The sequence below is a fragment of the Eurosta solidaginis genome, chromosome 1 (genome assembly GCF_040869045.1).
Source record: "Eurosta solidaginis isolate ZX-2024a chromosome 1, ASM4086904v1, whole genome shotgun sequence".
Taxonomy (NCBI): domain Eukaryota; kingdom Metazoa; phylum Arthropoda; class Insecta; order Diptera; family Tephritidae; genus Eurosta; species Eurosta solidaginis.
Window position 1 is genome coordinate 32,456,735 of NC_090319.1, and position 14,282 is coordinate 32,471,016.

At 33.4% G+C, this 14,282-nt stretch overlaps 1 protein-coding gene across 2 annotated transcripts in view; it reads right to left on the reverse strand.

Annotated features, from left to right (window-relative positions):
- Positions 1 to 1,421: 1,421 nt before the first annotated feature.
- The window catches only part of wrd (well-rounded), a 197,715-nt gene continuing 184,854 nt past the window's right edge, over positions 1,422 to 14,282 (reverse strand). The window contains exon 8 of one of the 2 annotated variants that reach the window (XM_067784922.1): positions 1,422 to 1,544. In XM_067784922.1, coding sequence (XP_067641023.1) covers positions 1,542 to 1,544 — 3 coding nt within the window. In that variant the 3' untranslated portion in view covers positions 1,422 to 1,541. Of the gene's footprint in view, positions 4,189 to 14,282 lie in introns of both variants that reach the window. The other variant, XM_067784912.1, reaches the window with a different exon arrangement.

Here is a 14,282-nt window from a genome sequence, read left to right on the forward strand (position 1 = left end):
AAAAAAATTGCATGAGATATGCCGATATGGGTATTAAAGGAATGGTATTTCACTCCGCAATACAAAAGGACATTTTTGAGTAGAGTCGCCATTTAGGGTTGGGGTAGTTAAACGAAATAGTACTCTACTTACTCACGGGTTAGGGGGGTCAGAATATACCCGCGGTAGGTATGCCTGTCGTAAGAGGCGACTAAAATACCAGATTCAAGGGGCTGTGTAGCGCAACCCTGCAGGTTGCCAGCGCAACATATAGCTTCTCCAAACCCAATTGTCAACCTCACCTATCCGCGGCGAATCCTGTTTCACTAACAGACGAGGCTCTGGCGACTCTAAGCTCCTTATGGAACTTGGGGTTGGGGAGGGAGGGGATGGCCTGAAGGTTTAATGTGGCCACATAAATCGTTCCCGAGATGGTCGGGTCAGCACCTTAATGGTGCTGTGGTACCGGAGCGTACCGTATCTTTATCCGGCAAAGGACCATCACATCGATAACACTCCCCAAAGCCTTCGGGAGCAACCTTATCGCTACAATAACAACCACAACAACAACATATTCTATTAAAGCTTTAAAGGAGAACATTAAAGTTAAAAACCTTCGTAAAAAAATCTTACACATGATTCGACTTAGTTTTTTTAGTTTCACACACGCTAATAAAATTTAAATGCAATATCAAGGCACCGTGGTAAAATCTAGCAAAATATATTTAAATGCATATTTTTGGAAAATATGAAATGAATAATTGCAATTTCTCACAGATTACTATTAGAAAGATATCTCACCATAGCAAAAAGATATCTTACCATGGTAATTTGCTACCGTTGAACACTAGAGGCATATGTTCAATTTGAAACCGACATCTAACCATTTAACGACTTACCAACAGATGGCGCTTAGGGAAGCAAGTTGACATTTAATTAAACTAACTGATAGTTGTAATAACTGATAGTTGTCATTCGTGAAATTTATTTACAAGTTTTTGGAATGTAATAAAATTGTGAGACTTTCATAGTGTATAACTAAAAAAATGTTTGAAATTAATAATTCGGCGCATGAAGATACTCGACCTAAATAGCTTAGTTCTCGATTTCACTAATTGTCATAACAATCCGTTATACTATAGGCTGGAATTACCGCTTTCAAATTTTGTTGTTTGATATGTTTTTGAAATCTAGTTTTAAGGAAATCAAATATTGGTAAGTAAAAATATATAATATATGTACATATAAAAAAAGTAGAGTTTGATTAATGATGACATGTAGAACAAAGTATGTCATGCGGCATACTCGAAGATTGCCGAGCAAAGTTCGGTCGCCCAGGTACTGTTAGCTTATGCCACCAAATTGTGATTACCAAACTCTTACTCATAGCTTACCTGTCGGAAAACAATTAATTTTGAAATACTAATTGAAACAACTTAAAGTTAGGTAATTTTGTTAGTATATCTGCTATTATTTCTCATTCTTTTATTCATAAATTAGATATAGCTTATTATTTTTCTTAAATTTAAATATTTATTATGCATTAAAAGTAGTAACATATTTCACTGGAAAAGAGAAGAAAATAATTTTTTTTGTTAGTAAACCATTGCACAGTATTTTAGTGAATTCTCATTAAGTAAAATAAATACAAAAGAATTTTATTCTAATTGCAATCCATACCTATTGTAATAAATATATACAAGCACTATAAATTTGAACGCATGAAAGAACGTCTAAAAATATATAAGTTTTCTAAAACAACATCTGAAGCATGCACTTTTCAATGTAAAAATAGACCAGATTTAAAAATATAAATACACTGACTCCCTATGCATAAAAATACAAAAGGTTATAAAGCTTTTTTAAATGGCACTGCTATACAAATTTCCAATTATAAGAGCTTTTTAAATAAAGTCCTCTCTCGGCGTCTCTGGGCGTGTTTGAGAGAAAAGTTCTTCGTCTTCGAAAGATTTACGGACTTCTACGCGTTGGCGAGGCACAGTGGACCGAAATTGACAAGTTGGGACTTAGGACTTTAAATGTACATTTTCGTATTCTGTGATCTTTTTCCATAATTTATTGTTATATAACATTTTTTCGTAAAACCTAATTTAAAAAAGTTGACACTTTTAGGAACCGGGTTTCATATCGACATATCCTAACGAGCATATGTGTACATCTAGGTATTTTTTCCAATTTCCAGCAATTTTGTCTTCACTAAAATAATTTTTACTATTTCTCAATAAAAATATGTATCAAGGTCTAACCCAGAAGCTTTCAATTTTATTTTAAAAATGTGTGCAAAATTCGCGAAAACTCGACGAATCTTAGAGGTTATAATTTTAATTGGGTACGAATATACATACTACATATGAAACGCAACATTTACATAAAATAATAATTATCAAATATTTTTGTTTTTAAATTCTACCCAAAATTAAAGTGATTCGCAATAATAAAATAATCAAAAAAACAAAAAAAAAAAAAAACGCGAACCTTTTCGAACCATGAAACCGAGTACTTTGCATAGTATATAACCCTAACTATATAAATAAATTAATCAAGTTTTAAGGAAATGTGAGGAAAATGAGTTAACGGTAAAAATGTGATTTTTCCCATACATAAATTTTTTATTTGCTATAACTTTTTTGTTTAAGACTTTATGGAAAAATACTCATATATAAAAACGTCATGTAATGAGACTTAAAAATCGATCCCCATCAAAGTTTTTGTGTTATTAACTAATATTTTTTTCATTTCCCTAAGTCCACTGAAAGCCAAATCCAGACCACTGTGCGACGGCGAGTCGGGCTAGCACCTTAATGGTGCTGTGGTACTGGAGCGTACCGGATCTGTATCCGGCAAAGGACCATTACATCGATAACACTCTCCAAAGCCTTCGGGGAGCAACCTTATCGCTACAACAACAACAACAACAACGGCGGGTTATGCGAATGAAGGATGATAAATTTGAAATGTTTCATCTTGCTTGTTTTTTGCTCAAAATTTCGAACCTCTAAAAAAACGTATACTATGATGCACGAAATCCCGACATCATTAACAACACAATTCTGAAATTATGTGAACTGCGCAGTGTTTTAAAACTTAAGGCCGTCTTCTCACGTAAACTTTAAGGTTAATCTGCCCGATATAAGCACTTTTTGTGAATTGATGTACATTGGAGCGGTTCTGCGTCATCTTTTGTCAAATATGGTTTGGGTACAAACCGGTTTCGGCGTTGTGCCATCTTCAGCGTAATTTTTCGTTCTTATATATTGTTATCGTGTGTCTTATATTTATAGTTCGTAGATGCATTAACAGGTACTGTCAAATTGCATGTTTTTGTATGCATATACTATGTGTGTGTTATGTGTTCACTCAGAAACGTGGGTGGTTTTCAATTGTGTAGTTAGCCGCGGCAGGTAGATGTCAGTAATTTTAGGCGTGTTTGTCTGCTGTATCTGTGTTATTAGTTTGTTTTGTGTAAACAACTTTTAAAGGCTAAAATATTGTGTTAGAAATAGTGTTTTCCTGGGGTGGCTTTCCGTAATTCGATAGTCGACGTTCGTTGATTCCATACTTCAAGTCGATATCGAACGCTCGATGATGCCATTTTAGTTCCCGTATCTTGGTATGATATCTTTCGTTTGCAGATTTCAAACGCTGTTTCGAAAGCTTTTTGGAGCTACCAAAATATTTTCTTTTATAAATAGCGTTTGTTTCTTAATCTCTGAAGAAAAAATCATTCCCTAAATAATCACCAAAGCATAAAATTATAACTTTCAAAAAGGCAATTCGACACCTAATTTGGTATCGAACAGTTTGTATCGAACGTTCGATACCACGAGCCGACAATTTGTGTTACGGAAAGCGAAAACGATTATTTTATACTCGTTCTTGATCGATATCGAATTACGGAAAGCCACCCCTGTTCGTTTATTAGTCTACCGTCGAATGTTTTTTGTTTGTATATTTCCTTGATTGCGAGTACGTTCAAACGTCGGCGTTAGCTTACAAGTGAATGACCTTGACTGTTTTATTGATGTTTGCTGAGGAGAATTTATTTTCGATTGTGAATCGCAAAGTTGAACTCTGGTATGATAGTTGGATGCCGTATTTTTTGTTGTAGTCTCAAATGTCTTCTTTGAACCCCATTCTTATTTGTTGTTGTTGTTGTTGTAGAAGTCGTCTTGGTTGTTCAATGTAATACTATGTTCAAAAAGAAAAATAAATTGAGGCAATTTCGATTTAAACTGAGTGGTGTTCATACAACTCAATTTAGCTTACACAATAGTAATTTGATACATGAAGTATCTAATCAAAGCCACCCCTGGTTGGCTCATCTCTACAGCAACAAGATACCTTTGTTCAGACTGTCAAAATGTGCGTGTTGGTGTTAGGCGAATGGAATGGAGTGAAAACATAAAACTTTGAAATATGTTCAATGTTTTGGTTTCATTTTGAGTTTGCCATCTTCTTTTGACAATCCGTACTCCAGTGAAATGAAAAAAATTAAATCAGCTGATGAGATGAGCCAATCATATAGTTGAGCCATGCGTAACTGACGAACAGTGGCGCCTTTTGAGTTTTTTCTTTGCAAAAATCATAACTTTTGAACCAATGAAGATATTTTAAAAATTTTAAATGCAAATTAACGCTAATTATTTGAAGTTTTATGGCGTGAAAGCTCAGAATGTTACAGGTACAGGGTGCTTCAAAAAAATTCGTCAAAGTCGGTAATTTTTAGAAAAATGCAAAAACAAAATGTTTTTAGTAAAAAATAAAAAAAATAAAATGAGATTTGTCTTATAATGACGTATTTAAGCATTAAATAAGATAAAATAATGATTTTGATAAGACAGCGTGGCACTGCCAACTTATGATAAAAAGTTGTATCTCAGTAGTCACGTAATCAATAACTATCAAAATCGATAGACGTATTGTTTCTTTTAAATGGCAATACTCTTATAAAACTCAAATGTCCGTTTTTGGTCCCACAATAACAAGGTGCTTCAATATTCATCGTAAAATTTTACATGTTTTTTTTTTATAACTAAAAGTTATTGACAGTGGTTCAATGAACTTTTATTTGAGCTACATATTAAACGAATTGTGGAAAGGGGGAGTGGCACTGCCCATTTATGCTAAAAAGTTTGATCTTAGTAACCGCTTTACCAATTTGTACCAAACTCGATAGACGTATCGATTTCTATAAAAATTTAATACTCGTCGAAATGCATAAGCTTTAAAACAAATTTGATAAACTTTAGAGAAATACAATAACGAAATCCATAAAGTTATAATCGCCAATAGCATAATCATGGTATTGGAAGGACTTTCTTGTAAAACAAATTAACTTGCACTTAGGTAGGTTTAGTGCCATTTCGTTTACATTACACCAGTCCTCCTGAATAAATGACCTATCCAAGGATAAGCGGATAGGCATTACAAGTTTGACAACATCAGCGTATATCAACGGCTTCCAGTGCTTCAACACACTTCGAAGGTCATTAATGAACAACAGGAACACAAAACTGGACCAAGGTGTTTGCCTTGCGGAACACCAGAAGTTACGTTTATGAACCGAGACCAACACTTATTAAATATAACTGTTTGTTTTCCCAACAAAGGAACTATGGATGAAATCATAACCGATCAAGTTTGCACGTATTTTTACGGAGAACGGTAGAATGAGCGACACTGGGGCCATCTGATATTGAAAAGTAGCCAACTCCCCAATTTCGTTTCAAGCAAATCATAAGAAGAAGAATTTGACATTTGCTTTGGCTAAGGGTGTTGGCACACTTTGCAAGTGAAATTATTTTTCTTACTGGTTGGTAAGTTTTCAAACATTTTTCACAATTAAAAACAGCAATATAACAATCGAATACGACACAAAATATGTTAGCAAGTATTTTTGTTGTATAGGGAGAATGTTTACAACAGTGTTACGCGAAATTTTGTATGTGAATGGGCAAGGCGTAATAAACTTCAATTGCCAAGTGTGAAGTTCCTTCATATTTACAAACACAACATCTTGGTTGATTGTGGTGATGTTAATGGAATGCATAGGCTTGTGTTAAACGCATCTATATTGTTACGAATTTACTTGCAACTCCGCTTATTTTCAACTTGCTTCTTACGTTCGTATCGCTAAGCTGTTGAATAAAGATGATAGCATCGCTCAGTGCTGCTAACATTCGTTACAATATGAAAAATTTCATTGTACCGCGGGCTTAATAAAAAAAATAAAAATAAATAAATATAAGGCTCGATAACCTCCGAAGAGATTTTAGGCCGAGCTTCTCTTCCAATTTGCGTCGTGCTCCTCTTGATTTTCCCTACAAATTGGCCGGAAATGAAATGCCTTACTAAAATCAGTACAAATAACATCAACTTCACAATAAGTCCTAACTGTTGGATACATAGGTTGTAAACTCAAGCAAGTTTCTTATTTTATTTTATTTCATCGTAATTTATTTATCTACTAGTTTTACCCGGCGTAAGTTGTAATGTCCGAGATCGATTGAATGTTGCGTTATTTTTTCTGTTTTGTTTGTTGATATTTAGTTTATTGTTCTGTAAATTGAATTGATTCCATTTGTATGGGAGGTGCCAAGCCCCTTTTAATATCGAAATTATTTTTAGCCTCAAACCTTCGTCTTGATCGAAGGAACCTATAGCCAAAATTTGGTGATGATTAAAGTGTGGGAAATACGTTTCCATAGGGAACCACAAACACACACACACAGAATTCGATTTTTATATATATAGATTTTATACCAATTCGAACACAGGCTTAATGAAATAATTAGTCAGGTTTTCTACATTAAATCTCTTATTGAACTCAATCTTCCATATAATATTCATATTCATAATTATCTCATCATTGCTTTATTGAATGCCTAATGAAGTGAAAAATCGAGTGGGTTTTGCTTGGTGTTTCAGATCCTATTGTCAATGTACCACGTACATTGTTCTCTCATTACGATTGAATTCTCTATTACTCCATACAGTATATCAATACCTACACCCATCCATACACATTTTCTAGTACAATATAATTGTATTGGTATATAGTAATAACACACTACCTCTTCGCTGACACATTCTCTAGTATTCCATACAGGATACCAATACAACACACTACGCCTACATTTATATTTTACGTATATTCCCAATATAGCATACCACTTACAAAGACTGTGTTTACTCTTATGCTTAGGATTTCAGGATTTCCCCATGCCATGAGCAAAGAAGTTTATACATCAAAAAATAAAATAATTGAATCCACTCAACTTGAGTGGCTTAAGAAAACACGCGGCAAAAAGTGGATCATGCAGAAAATTATACCCAATCATCATTAAAACATAAAAGATAGGATGGCTAGCATTAGTAAAGTAGGATTAACATACATACAGTTTGTAATACAATTCAGCCAAGTTTATATTAAAGTATTTTGAAATGGGATCAAAACTCACACTTACTGAATCAAGGCTTTGATATGAAGTATAAACGATAAGGGAAAATGTAAGCATCTATAAAAAAAAGAGCACTAACAAAATTGATTAGTTTCATTTATTTTTTTACTGAAACCTAACTGCGCAATATTATCTTATTTCATTGCAATCAACAACATAATGCTGGAACTAAGAGCTTTGTGAGCAAAACTAGGTTCACAACCAGTGTTGCCATTTTGTGCTTTTGGAGCCAGATCTAGCCCTTTTTTTTGCGTTTAGCTACAAAAATTCCGGTTTAGCCACTAGCTCTTTGGCCCCTTTAAAATGTTTGCCCCTTTTTGGCCCCAAATCTATTTCGTATTGTGAAATTTGTAATGTGTTTTATGTGTGTCGAAGTTTTATTGTTGTTTCGTTATGTATGATGTTGCAACTCGGTACTCAAAACTTTAATCGATAAACTGGTTCATGAGGTCGTATATTTGATTTCCAGCTTGTGCAACAGCATAGTGTCACCTTCTTAGAGTTTCGACCCTTTAGCTTCAGATTATAATAAATTTTTGTCTCCCGTACCTTATTTTCATTATACCTTTGAAGAATATATACGAATTAAAAACGAAGATAAATGTATAGACGAATTCATTGAAAGAAAGATACGTAATATATGTCGCGACTTCGAAATTAAATTAATATAGCAATTAAGGCAACGCTTGCCGCACAATATAGAAACGCTTAACAAAATAGATTTCTTTTCGGTTGAAAACATATTGAGAATTGTAAAATCTCAAAGGTTTTCATATTTACAAATGAAAAAAAAAAAACAAGTATAGCACTGATGAAATAACAAGATTACAAATGCATTGGAAAAATATCTATCTCCAAAAATGGGAAAATGTGACTTCAACATTAAGTTTTTGGTTTGATTTTAAACAGTATAATTTGAAAAGCTTGTCGATTTTGTGCTGCCACTAAGTAATGCTGAAGTTGCAAGAACGTTTTCAAACATGAGTTTGATTAAAAGCAAACACAGAAAGAAAATGATTTTAGTTACATATGTTGAAAATTAATGAACATAAAAATATTTATGAGTGTAGCAAAAATAATAATTCATCTTCTGAGGACGAAATTATAGATTTTGAAGTCTAAGGCCCTTCAAACATATCTCGTCCCAACATAAACTTGAATATCGCGCACGTGTATTTTAATGGTGATTCGTACACCCGTAGGAAGTTAAAAATTGAATAAAAAAATTGGAAAAAATTTAAATTAATTTTCATCGGTCAACATTTTGGCAAGGCGTATTTTTTGGCGAACCTATAGCCGTGCCGTCATCGTGGCAGTGTGAAAAATACTGCTTACTTTTTAACGATATCTTACCGCCAAATGGCAAAACAAAAGTTAAAAAAACCGTATTTTTGTTATTTAAAAATATAAAATGAACTATAAAAACAGTATTATTTATGTACCTCTCTTGTACCTTTTTTTTTAGTTCACTGCACCTTTTTTATAACTTTGTTTAAGTTTGATTTGAAATATATGTGAAAACTTATATTGAAAAATATACATATACGTTTAGCTCTTTATGCAACGGGTTTTGGATTTTCTTGAAGAAATTTAGTTCTTTCTAGCCCTTTTTTTCTAGAAAAGAATTTTTTTTCTGGCAAACACTGAGTTCAGAACGTTTGGTTGGTGAAGAACATAGACTTATCCTAGAAATGTGAAAATACAATACAATGAAGTATACTTTATTTTTAGTTGTTCAGCTAGAATTAAAGCAAATTTTTGACTATGTTTAGTAAAATTTTATATAGGAAGTCATGGAAACATCCTAAAATTTTGTATTTTACAACAAATACGACATTCTTGTGAATTACCGAATTGTCTGCATACCAATAAAATAAAACAAAAATTTGGTCCTTTTTTGAGACTTGGTTCTTTTTATACTCAGCAGAGCTCAAAGTCGATAATTTTTAGAAAAATGCAAAAACAAAATGTTTTTAGTAAAAAATAAAAAAAATAAAATGAGATTTGTCTTATAATGACGTATTTAAGCATTAAATAAGATAAAATAATGATTTTGATAAGACAGCGTGGCACTGCCAACTTATGATAAAAAGTTGTATCTCAGTAGTCACGTAATCAATAACTACCAAAATCGATAGACGTATTGTTTCTTTTAAATGGCAATACTCTTATAAAACTCAAATGTCCGTTTTTGGTCCCACAATAACAAGGTGCTTCAATATTCATCGTAAAATTTTACATGTTTTTTTTTTTATAACTAAAAGTTATTGACAGTGGTTCAATGAACTTTTATTTGAGCTACATATTAAACGAATTGTGGAAAGGGGGAGTGGCACTGCCCATTTATGCTAAAAAGTTTGATCTTAGTAACCGCTTTACCAATTTGTACCAAACTCGATAGACGTATCGATTTCTATAAAAATTTAATACTCGTTTGAAGGCGAAATGCCTAAGCTTTAAAACAAATTTGATAAACTTTAGAGAAATGCAATAACGAAATCCATAAAGTTATAATCGCCAATAGCATAATAATGGGATTGTAAGGACTTTCTTGTAAAACAAATTAACTTGCACTTAGGTAGGTTTAGTGCCATTTCGTTTACATTACACCAGTCCGCCTGAATAAATGACCTATCCAAGGATAAGCGGATAGGCATTACAAGTTTGACAACATCAGCGTATATCAACGGCTTCCAGTGCTTCAACACACTTCGAAGGTCATTAATGAACAACAGGAACACAAAACTGGACCAAGGTGTTTGCCTTGCGGAACACCAGAAGTTACGTTTATGAACCGAGACCAACACTTATTAAATATAACTGTTTGTTTTCCCAACAAAGGAACTATGGATGAAATCATAACCGATCAAGTTTGCACGTATTTTTACGGAGAACGGTAGAATGAGCGACACTGGGGCCATCTGATATTGAAAAGTAGCCAACTCCCCAATTTCGTTCCAAGCAAATCATAAGAAGAAGAATTTGACATTTGCTTTGGCTAAGGGTGTTGGCACACTTTGCAAGTGAAATTATTTTTCCTACTGGTTTGTAAGTTGTAATGTCCGAGATCGATTGAATGTTGCGTTATTTTTTCTGTTTTGTTTGTTGATATTTAGTTTATTGTTCTGTAAATTGAATTGATTCCATTTGTATGGGAGGTGCCAAGCCCCTTTTAATATCGAAATTATTTTTAGCCTCAAACCTTCGTCTTGATCTAAGGAACCTATAGCCAAAATTTGGTGATGATTAAAGTGTGGGAAATACGTTTCCATAGGGAACCACAAACACACACACACAGAATTCGATTTTTATATATATAGATTTTATACCAATTCGAACACAGGCTTAATGAAATAATTAGTCAGGTTTTCTACATTAAATCTCTTATTGAACTCAATCTTCCATATAGTATTCATATTCATAATTATCTCATCATTGCTTTATTGAATGCCTAATGAAGTGAAAAATCGAGTGGGTTTTGCTTGGTGTTTCAGATCCTATTGTCAATGTACCACGTACATTGTTCTCTCATTACGATTGAATTCTCTATTACTCCATACAGTATATCAATACCTACACCCATCCATACACATTTTCTAGTACAATATAATTGTATTGGTATATAGTAATAACACACTACCTCTTCGCTGACACATTCTCTAGTAATCCATACAGGATACCAATACAACACACTACGCCTACATTTACATTTTACGTATATCCCCAATATAGCATACCACTTACAAAGACTGTGTTTACTCTTATGCTTAGGATTTCAGGATTTCCCCATGCCATGAGCAAAGAAGTTTATACATCAAAAAATAAAATAATTGAATCCACTCAACTTGAGTGGCTTAAGAAAACACGCGGCAAAAAGTGGATCATGCAGAAAATTATACCCAATCATCATTAAAACATAATAGATAGGATGGCTAGCATTAGTAAAGTAGGATTAACATACATACAGTTTGTAATACAATTCAGCCAAGTTTATATTAAAGTATTTTGACATGGGATCAAAACTCACACTTACTGAATCAAGGCTTTGATATGAAGTATAAACGATAAGGGAAAATGTAAGCATCTATAAAAAAAAAGAGCACTAACAAAATTGATTAGTTTCATTTATTTTTTTACTGAAACCTAACTGCGCTATATTATCTTATTTCATTGCAATCAACAACATAATGCTGGAACTAAGAGCTTTGTGAGCAAAACTAGGTTCACAACCAGTGTTGCCATTTTGTGCTTTTGGAGCCAGATCTAGCCCTTTTTTTTGCATTTAGCTACAAAAATTCCGGTTTAGCCACTAGCTCTTTGGCCCCTTTAAAATGTTTGCCCCTTTTTGGCCCCAAACCTATTTCGTATGGTGAAATTTGTAATGTGTTTTATGTGTGTCGAAGTTTTATTGTTGTTTCGTTATGTATGATGTTGCAACTCGGTACTCAAAACTTTAATCGATAAACTGGTTCATGAGGTCGTATATTTGATTTCCAGCTTGGGCAACAGTTATATATATATATTTATGTACCTCCCTTGTACCTTTTTTTTTTAGTTCTCTGCACCTTTTTTATAACTTTGTTTAAGTTTGATTTGAAATATATGTGAAAACTTATATTGAAAAATATACATATACGTTTAGCTCTTTATGCAACGGGTTTTGGATTTTCTTGAAGAAATTTAGTTCTTTCTAGCCCTTTTTTTCTAGAAAAGAAATTTTTTTCTGGCAAACACTGAGTTCAGAACGTTTGGTTGGTGAAAAACATAGACTTATCCTAGAAATGTGAAAATACAATACAATGAAGTATACTTTATTTTTAGTTGTTCAGCTAGAATTAAAGCAAATTTTTGACTATGTTTAGTAAAATTTTATATAGGAAGTCATGGAAACATCCTAAAATTTTGTATTTTACAACGAATACGACACTCTTGTGAATTACCGAATTGTCTGCATACCAATAAAATAAAACAAAAATTTGGTCCTTTTTTGAGACTTGGTTCTTTTTATACTCAGCTGAGCAGAGCCTACAGGGTATATTAATTTTGTTCGCATAACGGTAATCGGTAACGACATAAACTAATCGAGATAGATATAGACTTCTATATATCAAAACGATCTGGGCGAAAAAATAAATTCATTTAGCCATGTCCGTCCGTCCGTCCGTTTGTCCGTTAACACGATAACTTGTGTAAATTTTGAGGTATCTTGATGAAATTTGGTATGTAGGTTCCTGGCCACTCATCTCAGATTGCAATCTAAAATGAACGAAATCGGACAAAACCCACGCCCACTTTTTCGATATCGAAAATTTCGAAAAACCGAAAAAGTGCCATAATTCATTACCAAAGACGGATAAAGCGATGAAACTTGGTAGGTGGGTTGAAATTATGACGCAGAATAGAAAATTAGTAAAATTTTGGACAATGGGCGTGGCACCGCCCACTTTTAAAAGAAGGTAATTTAAAAGTTTTGCAAGCTGTAATTTGGCAGTCGTTGAAGATATCATGATGAAATTTAGCAGGAACGTTACTCCTATGTGTGCTAAATAAAAATTAGCAAAATCGGAAGACGAACACGCCCACTTAAAAAAAAAAAATTTAACAAAAAATTTAATATCTTTACTATATATAAGTAAATTATGTCAACATTCAACTCCAGTAATGATATGGTGCAACAAAATACAAAAATAAAAAAAAAAGTCAAAATGGGCGTGGCTACGCCCCTTTTCATTTAATTTGTCTAGAAAACTTTCAATGCCATAAGTCGAACAAACATTTACCAATCCTTGTGAAATTTGGTAGATAACTGTTTTCTGTGAAAATGGGCGAAATCGGTTGAAGCCACGCCCAGCTTTTATACATAGTCGACTGTCTGTCCTTCCACTCGGCCGTTAACACGATAACTTGAGCAAATATTGATATATCTTAACTAAACTTGGTTTACGTACTTATCTTAACTCACTTTATCATGATATAAAAAATGGCCGAAATCCGACTATTACCACGCCCACTTTTTCGGTATCGAAAACTACGAAAAATGAAAAAAATGCCATAATTCTATACCAAATATGAAAAAAAGGGATGAAACATGGTAATTGGATTGGTTTATTGACGCAAAATATAACTTGGCACCTACCATATTATCTAAGTAGAAGAAAATGAAAAACTTCTGCAGGGCGAAATCAAAAGCCCTTGGAATGTTGGTAGGAATACTGTTCGTGGTATTACATATATAAATAAATTAGCGGTACCCGACAGATGATGTTCTGAATCATCCTGGTCCACATTTTGGTCGATATCTCGAAAACGCCTTCACATATACAATTAAGGGTCACTCCCTTTTAAAACCCTCATTAATACCTTTAATTTGATACCCATATCGTACAAACACATTCTAGAGTCACCCCTGGTCCACCGTTATGGCGATTTCTCGAAAAGGCGTCCACCTATAGACATAGGCCCACTCCATTTTAAAATACTCATTAACACCTTTCATTTGATTCCCATATCGTACAAACACATTCTAGAGTCAGCTCTGGTCCACCTTTATGGCGATATCTCGAAAAGGCGTCCACCTATAGAACTATGGCTCACTCTTAAAATACTCTTTAATACCTTCCATTTGATACCCATGTCACACAAACACATTCCAGGGTTACCCTAGGTTCGTTTTCCTTCATGGTGATTTTCCCTTATTTTGTCTCCAAAGCTCTCAGCTGAGTATGTAATGTTCGGTTACACCCGAACTTAACCTTCCTTACTTCTTTTCGATGAATTTTGTTCCAAAATGTAAACATGGTATGACAACCGTGATTTATTTGT